We start from the raw sequence: 14034 nt of genomic DNA, 5'->3' as shown, positions 1-14034 counted from the left end.
TCCAAGGATACAGACGGAGAGAATTAGGGACCCACCAAGCACCAAATAGTAATGTTAGTGGATCTCACGGTCCATCATATTATTGAATGGTGAAGACCTCAAGGAACTAATAATTTTTTGGCATTATATATGTAAGACCATTTCTTTTTGCTATAAAAGACCATTTCTTTTTGCTATAAAGAGATCATAATCAACCTTGGCCATTGGATATGCAATCCGATAGCTTAAGACGTGTCATATAGTTCCAAAAATTTTATTTTGGAGACTATGCCAGTTAATGCTGCACCCTAGCTGACTACCCGATTTCACATTTAAAGGTCCATAATTATTCTAAATTTTCATTCCAAAACTAGGTTGTCTTGTTTATATATTTCTTATTTGTTATAGTCCATTGGATTATCATATATAATCTAGGAAAATGCATTTTGATGTTGAAATTACAATATTCATCGTTTTTGTTTTCCTAAAGATCTTATCATCGAAATGGAATTTAGGATACTACGTTTAACCAACGTGTGAGGTTCACTCAATGAGAGAGGCTAGGGGGTTTTGGTTTCAAGGGAGGTTCAAACTTGAGAGAGAAGGAGAGAGAGGAAGGGTTCAAGGGTGATAAAGAGGAGAGGGGGAGCCAGGGGCGAATGCTTTTCTAGGGTTTGGATGATGGGGATTATTTTTTAAAAAAACTATAAGGTTGCAACTTTAAAATGTAGACTTACAGATGCACCAAAAAAATCCATCCGACAATATTGTTTTAATGTTGCAAAATCCTTTAATAGATCATCTCGACATCGAGATGTAAGAATATGGGAAAAACAAAATTTACGAGTCTCAGAAATAGTGCAGCTTCCAACACATTATCTAGACCATCTATTTTCAAGATTTCCATATGTTTATGGATCTACTTGATTTTAACCATTTTTAGAGTTTAAAATTTTATAAGTACATATGAAAATAGATTCTTAGATCATCCTAAGAAATTTTTACATCAAATTGCATGTTATGATAAAATTTGGAGGTGCGCCTTAATTGGATTGTTTAAGGTTGCAACTTTATAGAAAACAAACCCTTTAAAAAATGATAAATATTATCATTTGCACTATACAAAATGTTGGTAGGAGTTAAACACCTTTTCCTTTCATGTTGAAGAGATAGGGAGGGCCTTTGTGGACCTAAGGGTGTTAATTTAGTTTTCTAATTACAGGAAGGAGGTATATGCCTTTTTTTTTCCTCTAGCTTTTAATACAATACTAGTGTTTATATACCAAGTATACACCATAGTTACATTTTTATTCTTTTAATTACAAACCCGCATTCCACTAATCTTGTCAAGGTCATGTACAAACACGAAATGATTTTATTAACGAACTCTTAAACTTTGAAAAAATGGGTCTCTAAGCAACTCCTTTGATACCCCTTATATATGTTTAAGTTCCATTGCTATCACTTTAGCCAAATGATAATATGCTCCACTTACTCCCATGGGCAAAATTCATTCTAAGATTAACATTGGGACCCCAAATTTTGGGGATTTAAGTTCTTCAACCCATAGACTGATCTTAATAAAAAGAATTTCTTAATTGAACTCTCTATGCCCTTGAAATAAATAATGTAGTTATTATTAAGTGGTTCCCAAATTTTCAGATTGAAAAAACTATTTCCAAACAAGTAGCTAAACAAGGGAGTAGATGTACACTATGCTCCAGCAAAGCATAGAATCTCTTCTCTTCAAACCGGTCTGAAATTTCTTCAAAAAACTTTATAATTCTCTATGGGAAGTTGCTCTATCACTAGCCCATTGAATCACATAAGTTGTGTCCCATCAATGATTATCACTTGTTAATTTGTGTCCCTTCAGTGATTATCACTTGCTAATTATCTTATGAGATTGTCTACAAAGAGATCATTTACCTTTTGTACAAGGAAATCACAAACATTTTTGTCCCTTAGATTTTCAAATTGGTGATTGGTAAGAGTGTCATTGATTAGACCTAAAATTCTAAAAATAAATTCTCAGACTTCATGACTCACCCCATGTCATCCAATTTAACATCTAATTAATAGAAATAGTTGTGACTTTCTTGTACAAAAAATAAATGATCTTTTTATAGACAAACCCTTATCTTGTACCAAGTTTTTATATCCTGTAACAATGATAGAGATTCAACCTTTTTTGAACTGCATATTGGTAACAGTATGGAGGGTTATAACAAAGTTCTTCTATTATGATCTTGAATGACACCACCTACTACTTCTCCAGTCTGTTACCAATATGCAGCTCAAAAAAGGTTCTCAACTCCAGACCATTACCAATTCGGAAATGGTCGACTGTGAAGATGAACCAATAACCACGAAAACACGTGTTTGATGTGCCCTATGTCCAGTGCGGCCCAAGTAATTTCTTGATTGAGCAGGCTGCAAAGCTCTCATTTGAAGGACTTACAAACAATAGAATTTTTCTTTGTTTACTTTTTTGCAATAATGGATAGTTGAAGTTGATTTCACATAGAGGTGAATGATTTTATTTGAGAATTAGGGCTCCTCTTAAAGTATCATACTTTATAGGGAAGGATAGAAAGTTCCAACGTACAGGACTGGTACATGATGCAGTCCACTTAAATACTCTAGATACCGTTGCCTCAATATAACGTTCCACCCTCCAGTCCCACCCTTAACATTTAAATAAATAAAAAAAAGGAATATTGTAGATACTGTTGGTTTATTTTTCCTAATTTTGGGGTGAGAAGACCCGATGCCCCTAAATTATACATTTTGTTCAGCTCCTAGTTTGTGTGACTTCGAAATGAAAATTTCCAAATCGCCTTTGATTTTACCTTGTGATTCTTTGTTTTTTGTAGAAACGGAGCATCCTTGAGCTTTTGAAACCCTAGATCAGATCATCTAATGTAATTTTAGGAGTAAGTTATTTTGGAGCATTTTAGAACTTGATTTTTTTTTTCCCCAATTGAACTTAAAGATGGCTAAAGTTATTGTCCAGGGAAAAAAAAAGGCTAAATATGATTACAGTTAATTTTATTAATTTTGTGGTAAAAAATCCCCTAACAATTGATCTTAAAGATGATTGAAGTTAATTTTAAGAATTTTGGGGTAAAAAATCCCCTATCATATTTTAGGGGATCAAATACATAATTTTACACCTTAGGAACAGTTCTCGAATTTGAATTTGAATTTGATGGGAGTTATTATTTTATTTTTCATCAGAAATGCACACTGAAATGTACAGCGTACTGTAGAGATATCGACCATCTTGCATCCGTTCTCACCAACAAATGGAGATGGAGTGCTGCTAAATTTGTTCAAATGTATTTTCTAGAAACCAGATTAATATTTATGTTATTTTATTATGAGTGATGGAGTGAGGTTGTACCTGTAAGTTTGTGTAATAAGAAGTTGTGAGATCATAGGTTAGTAGTTATAGTTTTAAATAGGTAGTTATTGTACGAAATATGGTTGTAAAAACCCCTATTTAAAAGAAAACTGTGTAGTGGAAAAATTGGGACACATGTTTAAGGTTAATATTGGGTGTCAAAATTGTAATGCGTTCGTGTACCTCATATTTTTCTTTAATGAAGACTTCCTTCCACTTCATCTTGGTTCTTCTTCTTTTTCTATTTGCTTGTGAGTCTTGAGCTAGTATGCCATTGTCACACTAATTAAGAAGCAGATTGTTTCAGTGTTATGGCATCTATCTTTCTCTACATGGTATCAAAGCCACAAGGGTGGTAATGATGTTGTCTTGACTCCCTTGATGAAGCAAGATCAATTGTATTTTTTAAAGATGGATTCGGGTGGAAGGCTGAATAATTTTAATGTTTGAGTTGGGAACTCAACACGAGGTGGTCTGTCTATTTTCCCAATTCTTCTTAAAGATCTAGAATTTGTTTGGAGATGTCTCGTTGATTTGGAAGAACCCATTTCGGAGGCACGAATGAAACGGCACATCATTCGTGGTTTAAAGAAGGCATACATTCCCTATGTTATTTCTATTCAAGGATGGGCTAGGCAGCCTGATAGGTTCATGTGGCCTTTAAAGGCCTTATGAGTACTTGTAAAATGAAATGATATAGTGGAACATAAACTCAGTGGGAGTGTGGTCCCTCGTGGGCCATACTAAGCAAACGATATTTTTAGATACCGGACAGTGCTTGACGATCTAGGTTAATCGGTTGGGAAAAACCCATGTTACCAGGGCATAAAAAAAAATCAAGAATGATTCTAATGGGTTAGCCCTTGATGAGGTCGGAGAATATGCCCAGATGAGTGAGCCGAGGGACTGTGTAACCCTTGTGTGTGATGGTGGCCTATAGAGACGGGAGCCAACACCTCATCCATGTGCCATCACACGGCATGTATATCGATAGATCGTTCAAGAAAGTCAGAAATCCATTTTTTAAGGTGAAGTGTATGCATGTGCGAGATATACCCCTATGCACCATAGGAGATATGGTCGCATCAGGTCTAGGTGACCTTGACTCGTCGCTAGGGGAGGACCTGAAATCCACAGACTGGGATTGTGATCCCTTGGCTCATCGGCCGGACTTTGGTAACCCCCTAATGAGCCCATGCTTAGACTGTGCGTCATGGGAAACGCTGGGTCGGTCTGATAAAGCAAGTGTGGTCTATTGTCCACAGTTGAAGGTGGAGTGCCCCATGATTGTTGATTCTTAAACCATACGGATTATTTTCTCATCAAATTAATTTAATTGTTTATGATAGATATTATTTTAAGATTATTTTTTGAATTTTTATGAACCCATAGATATTTTATTTATAATTTTTGGATTTATAAAATTAAATATATTGATTTTACAATTGTTTAAATATTCAAATAATATTCTAAAATATTTTTATTAATTTTCAATATATAAAAATATCATGGGGGCCCATTGTGCACATGGGCCCACCATATTTTTAGAAGGTGGGGCCAATGAGTGCCTCCCTTGGGTGGCACGACACACCCTTATTCTCTTTCCTATTTTTTGGTGATATGGCATGTGACCATATGGTTGGAAGATATTGATTAAATATTGATTTGATATATCTTTGAAAGATTTTGTAGAAAGATTGGGTAGACTTGTGCTATTTTATAGTATGCACAATATTTTAATTAGATTTAATTTATTTAATTTCTATTGATGATAAAATTGTTTAGGAAAGGAGGATAATGGTTCACACACATTCCATAATGTTGATGGCCCATCTATAGAATTGATAGCTCAGATATCGCATCCCACAAGTCAACCTTGATCGACGGTCTATGTTCAATCTCACAAGGAAAGGCAAGCCAAAGAAAACCCTAAGAAGCTCTAATCTTATTCAAAGCCCTATAAAAAGGGATTGTCTCTACCAAAAAATCTCTACACCTTATCTTTCCATCTCTTTCTTAATAAAGTTTATCTCTCTCATGATTGATCTCTCTTTCCCATATTGTGAAAGAACTGAAGGGTTTAGGTAATGGAGTTCTTCTCTCCTATCTCTCAAATGTGGATTTATGGTTAAAGGTTTTAGGGTTTAACAAAAAGAGAATCCATCTCTCTCAAACTAGGTTGATAAAAGAATTCACCTAGAGTTTGAGTTTGTGATCAAAAGGGTTCATTTTCCATTAATGTGGCATAACCGAAATTTGTTTTTCGGTTCGAGATTGAAGCTAGACTGTTGATCCCGCGCTATTGGATAGTGGTGACTCGGTATAGGGTGTAATAAGCCTGGTTGAAATAATCTTCGGTACTCTTCCTTTTGTTTCTTGCAATTTTATCCACTGATGAGGGCCGATGTGCATGGTAAATCTATTTAGCCTATATATTTTGCTACAGCACTTCTTTCAATGATTTAAAGCTTTCTAATTTCTGATAAGGTATTGCCGGTCCGTACCGGAAAATGGTTCCTGGCGAGCCGGTTGTTTGTTGGAATTGAGAATGAGTCCAACTTGAATACATTTGTCCGGAACCATTCTAATAAAACAAGGTGAGTGTGCTCGGCAATCTAGATCGGCCAACTATTTTTTATTCCCACTCGGGAAAATCGGCCCGGTTGGTCGATCCAAGTGGCCAAATTGCCCATCCAAGACTTTGAAACGCGTACTTCTTCCATATGCCCCCAAGCCGACAGGAATATTGACCGACTATTTTTACACGTGTGCCTTTTCACTGGAGTGACAATAGAATCGTCAGCTTCACGTGCATGGTTAGGGGGGTTCTTTGGTCCAAAACAAGTCTCGATGCCGTGTCCCTACTGATGTGTCAATAATTAGCTCGAGTCCAAGCTACACGTCCCCTATGTTTTATTCCACAAAAGGATGTTGTGCTCCCGCGGGTACATACTCTAGGAAAAATGATCTGCAGATCTTTAGGGCCGCATTTGCGCGAATGTAACCTCCTTGACCTATCAAGTGACCTCGAATGAGAAAAAAAAAACCATATTCATACTATGTTTACTTTAAAAAATAGAGAAAATTTAACAAAATAGGTCTAATTTATTAATTATTAAATATTTTATTTACGTCAACTATTTGAATCACGTGACCTAAAAGAGATTATTTTCAAGATTTAGGGTCGATAACCTCTGCGAATGGAGAGATTGCGGAAGATGTCACATATAGAAATAGAGTTGGGTGGATGAAGTGGAGATGTGCTTCTGGAGCTTGATATGATCATCGTGTACTAATGAAATTGAAGTAGAAGTTTTATAGGATGACTATAAAACGAGTTATACTTCACAGGACGAAATGTTGGGCGGTCAAAAACTAATATATCCATAGAATACTTGTAGCTGAGATGGATGAGTGGAAAGATAAGCAATGATAAAATTCAAAATGAATGCGTCTGAGAGAACTTAGGGGTAACAAAATTAGACTTACGCGGACTGGTCATGTCCAGCGTCGACCTAGAACATCATCGATTACAATTTAGTTCTAGTGGAAAGCTCTAAAAAGGCAATAAGCATGTTCAAAAGGATATAGATAGAAGTAGTAACAAAATGTATGTTAACTTATGGTTTGACTAAGAGTATAGCCCATGATAGAGTGGAATGAAAGAACAAGATTCATGTAGCCGACCCAAATAGTTTTGATAAGACTTGAATGGTGGTAATAATGAAATAAATAATACAAACAAAATATTTAACATATCATCTCTCAATTGTATTTTGATAAAATTGGCAAACACTAACGATCCCAACATTGAATGGAGATTGCCTAGTTTTTGAAAGGTATGTTCTAGGTATTGGGAATTCAATATCGTTTTTTTTTTTTTTTTTTTAAATACTCTTTTTGGGCTTCTAGAGTGAATCCTATAATTTTGAATAGAAAGAAAATCCTGTATATTACTCGAGGGAGTAAATATAAACTGAGATCTGCAGGTGGACGCTGTCCAAGTCCGTTTATTTCTTTTGAAGGTTACAAAAATCAGAACCAAAAGCCCATATTGGAACACGTATTTGGACGTATTGAGAGCCCCACAAGTCACATGGCTTGCGTCACCATTTTTCACCAGGAATATGTCATTAAACCAAAGTTCTTCAAAAAAAAAATATGTTAGTAAACAAAAATAATGAAGAATATCATGAATATCTATCTTTTGGATCTAGACAATATCTAATAAATTATCCATGCTTTTCATGTTACTTTAGACATTAGTAGGTGCGAGTGTTAAAGGGAAATCTCTTTCTATATGTACATGTGTGTAGGTATATGCCCCTCACCCCATGTGAGGAGTGTGGGTGTTTGGCGTGATAGGTTTTTTATTTTATTTTTTAAAGAGATTGTATTTTATAGGGTGATTTCAAAAAGGGAAAGCGGAGACGAATGTCTAACATTTTATTTATTTATTTTGAATTAATTTCATAAACTCCATTAATTTCATATTTATTTGTTTTTAAATATTTTATTCTCAAAATACATACTATTATGAGTTGAAACAATAAAAAATCTAAAATATTAAATAGTTAATAAATAAGGTGCATTTTGATAAGGAAAAACTTTATATAAGGTTGCAACCTTATACCATAGAAATAAGGTTCATTTCAAAAATCTAGTAGAAAATTGCATTTTGAAGTTGAAAAACCTTCAAATTTATCATCGACTTCGAGATGTATGGATAAAAAAGAGAAAAAAAAGAATTTCAAGTCCTAAAAACAAAAAAATTTGTAACAAATTATTTCAACCGTCCATTTTTAAGATTTTCAAATATTTATAGATTTGTTCAATCTGCATCATTTTTTAAATTTTATATTTTATATTTAAAATTGAAATAAAAGTTTAGAGATAAAAGCTATATCGTCCAACAAAATTGAAAAATATGCCTTACTTGTATAACAAAGTTAGCATCTTAACCCCACCCTTTTGGTAAATTCCTTAGTAAGTATGCATTTTATGAGGTTCATCTATAAGAGCTCACTATAGGAGCACTTTGGGTACCTTTTAGTTGTGGAAAATGCATGTAGCAAAATTGTCAGAGTTTAAAGGGACGTATCAGACTTTATGCTTTTGAAATTTCTTTTCCTTTTTTTAGTGGTTATTAATAACAAAACAATATATAGGTGGAGAATAATTTTGAAAGCTGTACCTTTCATTTGAAAGTCGTTTTCAAACGTACAGTAAGCTGCAGGCTGCTGGAAGGCAGCTGGGTTTGGGCAATTACGAATTGTGAGGGGCACCTCATTTGCCACTGCCATTTCAAATGTCTACAATATCATTTTAGGAATATTTTCCATGTACTCTTCACTAGTATTTCAAATGTGGTGCCTCATTAGGGATCGGATAAGAGAATCGGGCAATTCTCGGGTTTGGGTTTTTTAAGCCAGGAATTGTCGGTCTCTGAACCGATCAGACTCAACGATTCTCGAGTTGAATAGGCGATTTTGAATTAAAGTTCTCTGCAAACCCCAAATTACATACATGCACTGTTATTGGCACACAACCATTGGTCTAACAACAAACCATGCTATCCTGCTCAAATAAGGATTAGAACACAAAAGATGAATCATGTAATATATAGCAACATGCAAAACCCATGTGCTTTTATTGTTTCTTCTTTTATTTTTTTTTCATTTATTTTTGGCCCGGCCCAACCCTAACTGGGCCAGGGCCCTATGACGACAATGTCCAAGCTAGGAGCAAGCCTGGCCTGACCCGGCACACGGCCCGTTGTCACCCTTACGTTCCTTTATATTGAATGGAGATAACCACCGGGGAAATGTAGATAAACGGGAACTTCATGAACCTAGCCTAGTGAGGATAAACGTGTCATTTTATAAAACACAGGGGTATATAGGTCTTGAAGAGGAAGGGCATTCTTGTAATCTCACAGGTGAAGAGAGAGAAAGAGCACCAAATAAAATGAAACCTGGAAGCTTAAACGAATCAGATGAGGACACGTGACGAGAACCCTAATCCCACCGTCTTTGCTGAGAATCCTCCTCATGTTTTTTATCCAGGTTCGGCCCGCCCTTGCAATGCGGGTCCTAGTCTTATTGCTCACACCTTTCTCACTCGTCTCCCACTTGTTTTTTATTATTCAATTTCACTTCTCCTCTCCTTCTCTCTCTATCTCTAAGCCTGTTTAGCTCCCCAAAATAATCAGTTGATGAGATAGAGGGTTGTTGCAGGGGTATTATAATGGTGAAATTGGGACATATGGAGAGAGATCTCTTTCGGTTTCCATGCAAAAAGGAGTTCAAAGTAGAGAATCAGTGCAACTGTGGAAAAGGTACACACGGGTAGTGATCTCTTTTCGGTTCTATTCAAAAAATCATTTGAGTGAGAGAGAGAGAGAGAGAGAGAAGCATGACAGTGGAAATGGGACACATGGGGTGAGATCTCTTTGGGCCTCTATACAAAACCCTCAAAGAGAAGGTAAGAGAGAGAAAGTGACTGAGTAGAGAGAGAGAATCCAACCCAAGTGCTGAAGATGCAGTCCAGTGTCGAGTTCAATGGTGTATCTGATCATATACATCAGCTCTTGGCTGCAAGATCTGCCCATTCCCTTCCAATGAATCTCTCACCTCCGCCATTTTTCACCATTGATGCTCAACCTCCAGATCTGAGAATAGGACCAGGAAACCCTCAGTTGCAGAATAACCCCTCTAATGAGCTTGGTTTGTTCAGGCAATTGCACCAATCTGATCCATTCAAAGATAATAAGAACGCTGATGGCTTGGAAGAAGAAGAGCTCATGACTGATAATAGATCTATTTGTGAAGCTAGTAACCGGTGGCCCAGAGAAGAAACTTTAGCTCTCCTCAAAATCAGGTCTACTGTTCATCTCTTTCTTCTTTTCTTTTTTGGGGTTATGGGTTATTAATAGGAATCAGGTCCAGCTTTTATCTCAGTTCATTTCTCTTTCTGGGCTATAAATATATCTATTTTTCATTATTTTTTGGTTTATAAGTTTGCTGTGTTAATTTTACTGCATTTCTATTTAGGAATTGAGTTGTGTAATAAATTTTGAAGCCATCATGTTGAAGTCATGGGGATTTTCATGAAATTCAGGTCAAGCATCGAAGCTGGCATGGGGGACTCCAATGTGAAAGGACCCATATGGGAGCATGTCTCCAGGTTCTCTCTCTCTCTCTTTTCTCTCTCTCTCTCTCTCTCTCTCTCTCTCTATTGAGTTGATGGATTTACTTTTTCCATCTGCACGGTTTCTATAAGATTTATTTGCATAATCATTGTTAGCACACTGTAGCTCTTTGCCAGGCCATGATAATCTTGACTGGTTACTGCTCTTAATTTAGTGAGGTGTCACACTGAGCTTCTACTGTGCATCTCAGTAATGGAAATCCCCATAGTCTTGCACATCATCTCTACATCATTGATTATCATGGCCTCAAATCATCTTGCACCTTCCAAATTTTCAAATAAGGTTTATTGTGATCATAGTTATGTTTCTCTCTCAAACATCCACAGTCCAGATTTACGTGTTGTGTTTTTTCTCTCTGTGCTTGTGCTTCACATGTTCACAGGAAGCTTGCCGAGCTAGGGTTTAACAGAAGTGCGAAAAAATGCAAGGAAAAATTTGAGAACGTGAGTAAATACTACAAGAAAACCAGAGATAGTGCAAACACAAGGCAAGATGGGAGGAGTTACAGGTTTTTTAACGAGCTTGAAGCTCTCTACAATGGTGGAAACAACCAGTTTAAACCAGTAGAGACCCTTTCTCAACAGAAAACCACAGTGCAAAAGACTAATGGAGAGCCAAATGTATGTTTAAATTCTCACTCATCAGAGGGAACTTCAGAGGAGGAAACCCTAGAAAACCCTGAAACCCATGCAAACCCATCAGCTTCTGATCAAAACAGAAAGAAGAGGAAGAGAAAGCGTAGTAGCCTAGAGCTTATGAAGGGTTTTTGCGAATCCATGGTTGAACAATTGATGCACCACCAAGAAGAGCTTCAAAATCGCTTATTAGAAGCAGTAGAGAAGAGAGATCAAGAGAGAATTGCAAGAGAAGGAGAATGGAAAATGCAAGAGATGGCAAGGCTTAATAGGGAAACCGAAATCAGGGCTCAAGAGCATGCCCTGGCGTCTGATAGAGAGGCCGCCATTATCGAGTTTTTGAAGAAATTTACAGAGAATTCAGCTGAAAACCAGAGCCCCACTCAAGCACCAGACCCCAAACCAGAAGAAGCTCCAAGCTCTGCAAACCCAACAAATTCACTGGCTTTGCCACCTGAAAATCATTCCCCTAACCCTAATCCAATCACTGAGGAGAAATCAGACCAGAGTGGTGTGGTTAACAATGGTGGGTTTCATCTGAAAAGGTGGCCAAGGTCTGAGGTTATCTGCTTAATCAGGCTTAGAAGCAACCTTGATCAAAGGTTCAATGAATCAGGCTCTAAGGGTTCACTGTGGGAGAACATATCAAAGGGAATGGCACAATTGGGTTATAATAGGAGTGCAAAAAGGTGCAAAGAGAAATGGGAAAATATTAACAAGTATTTCAGGAAGACGAAGGATGCAACCAAGAGTAGGCCACCTGACTCTAAGACTTGCCCTTATTTCCATCTTTTGAGCAATCTTTATCAGAAAAAGATGGAGCTCTCTCCCACCCAAAAGCCAGAAAACAGCTCAAACTCAACTGCAACTCTAGAGATAGAGAGAGAGAACGAGGTAGAGAGAGAAAGCGAGTCTCTGAGAGATGGTGTCCAAACAGTTGGTGAGAGGCCCAATGTGTTGCTGCCTTCTATTGATGCTGGTGATGATCGTGGTGCAATGATCATGACCCATGATCCTGAAACTTCAAGGAATTTGTATGATGAAACTGTAATGAATGGGAAGATCAGCATGGAGAGGATGGTCAAAGAGATGATAGAGATGCCTCATGGCCATGGCCATAGCCATCAATGTGGAGTGCCTCTTAACATGGGGTCACTGCATGCATCAGATGCTCAAGAGCAACTGTCTCAGTCAGCTTTCATGGCCTTGGTCTGCAAGCTTTCTTCATCAAATTACAACACAGATGAGTGATGGGTTATGAATGCGATCATGGCATGGAGATAGGGCTAATCAACTCTTTAATGCTCAGTTTTGGTTCCCAAAAACTCCCTCTTCTCAACCAAGAAAAAGGTATATATATCATGACCATTTCACACATCATACATCATACCAATGCATCATCATCATCTTCACAATGCTATTAATACATTTATAAATCATTATATTTATATATGTTGACATTATTTACAGTGAGGAGACATACCATAAGAACATAGTTTTCTGTTCTTATGTCTCTATGGAACAGTGTGAACTTGCAACGCCAATGATCTGAAACTGAAGCCTCAGTATGATCATGTGATCCGGCTCTTGTTTTTAAACATGGAGAAACCCATAGTATTTCTTATTTCTTCTCCTGAATTATAAGAGCCCCTCTATTCTCTAATATACACAATGTCTTGTCTGCTTTCTTTTATATGCTAAGATCCAGTTTATTTAGAGAGAGAGAGACTTGCCTTCCTCGAATCCTAGAGAGAGAGAATAGCCTCCCTAGAATCCTAGGTTTTTAAGCACAAAATGAAGCAATTATGACAGACACACATGTTTGTTGCTTACAAAAATTCTAGCATCCATATTCTAAAGAAGTCGCATATCAAGGCGCATGCTCTCACTTCTATCTAGAAAATTTGAGAAATGAGTGTTTGTGCGCCTCGCCTTCAATAATATTCTTCAAACTAACTCTCTCTACACATTTCTAGAGAGAGAGGGAGGTTGAGCATATATATATAGAGGGGGAGGAAGAGAGAAGCAATAAAACGTTCAAATGTCTCGAGAGAAAGGGAGGAAGATGTGCATGTCTTCATGAACTCAGAGAGCGAACAAAAACATTAAAGAAAATAGTTTATATAAGTACGAGGCTCTAAACAATCAATTTGGGGCGTACCTCTAAAATTTCACTAGAAGATATTATTTTGATACCCAAATGATCATCTCAACCTCAAGATGCATGAACATAAGAAAAAAAAAAATGAAATTAAAATTTTGGAAATATTGTATCCTGCAATGCAGTTTTTGGACAGTCAATTTTCAATATTTTCGTAGATTTGCTTTAAAGTTTATAATTAAATATAAAAATATATTTTAAAGTTATCATAAAGATTTTAAGTATTGAATCAAATTTTCAGATACTCTTTGAAGGTGTGCGTTATTTTGGTTGTTTAGAGCCTCGGCTCTATACAAACTGCAGCACCGAAGCATGAGAGAGAAACCAAATCGATACATGATTTTGAAGGCTTTAATTTTCATTTTTGGGTAGTAACGAGCGAGAGTGTGGTACGGTGATTAAATGGCGTCGGCCTCGAGGTGTGTATCTGAATATACAACCCGTGTCCCTCTGCTCCCGCATGCGTCACCTCTGACAGCGCAATGCTATACGCCCTCGTGACATTTAAGTATCTCGCAGAGGAGCATGTGCACCCCCTGCATTTCTTTCTTATCCTTTTCCTTGTTTTGGAGGTTTTTGGGAGAGAAGACAGAAGGTGATCTTAGGGTTCTGCCTTTTTCAACTTTCAATTTAGAGAGAGAAA

The 14034-nt window shown here is 36.8% G+C and overlaps 1 protein-coding gene across 2 annotated transcripts; it reads left to right on the top strand.

The window, feature by feature from the left end:
- Nucleotides 1–9378: 9378 nt before the first annotated feature.
- Nucleotides 9379–12923, top strand: LOC18429636 (trihelix transcription factor DF1). Of its 2 annotated transcripts, none has more exons than XM_006838919.4 (3): nt 9379–10264; nt 10505–10570; nt 10978–12923. In XM_006838919.4, the coding sequence occupies exons 1-3, from the start codon at nt 9924–9926 to the stop codon at nt 12479–12481; spliced, it is 1911 nt and encodes a 636-aa protein (XP_006838982.1). In that variant the 5' UTR covers nt 9379–9923; the 3' UTR covers nt 12482–12923. The 2 variants fall into 2 exon arrangements, with proteins under 2 accessions (XP_006838982.1, XP_020520151.1); XM_020664492.2 differs by having other exon boundaries at nt 10039–10264; nt 10438–10570.
- The last annotated feature ends 1111 nt before the right edge of the window (nt 12924–14034 follow it).

Source organism: Amborella trichopoda, chromosome 3 (genome assembly GCF_054954075.1).
Source record: "Amborella trichopoda isolate Santa Cruz 75 chromosome 3, AtrichopodaSantaCruz75HAP2 v2.0, whole genome shotgun sequence".
NCBI classification, from domain to species: Eukaryota; Viridiplantae; Streptophyta; class Magnoliopsida; order Amborellales; family Amborellaceae; genus Amborella; species Amborella trichopoda.
This window is presented reverse-complemented; position numbering and strand designations above follow the sequence as displayed.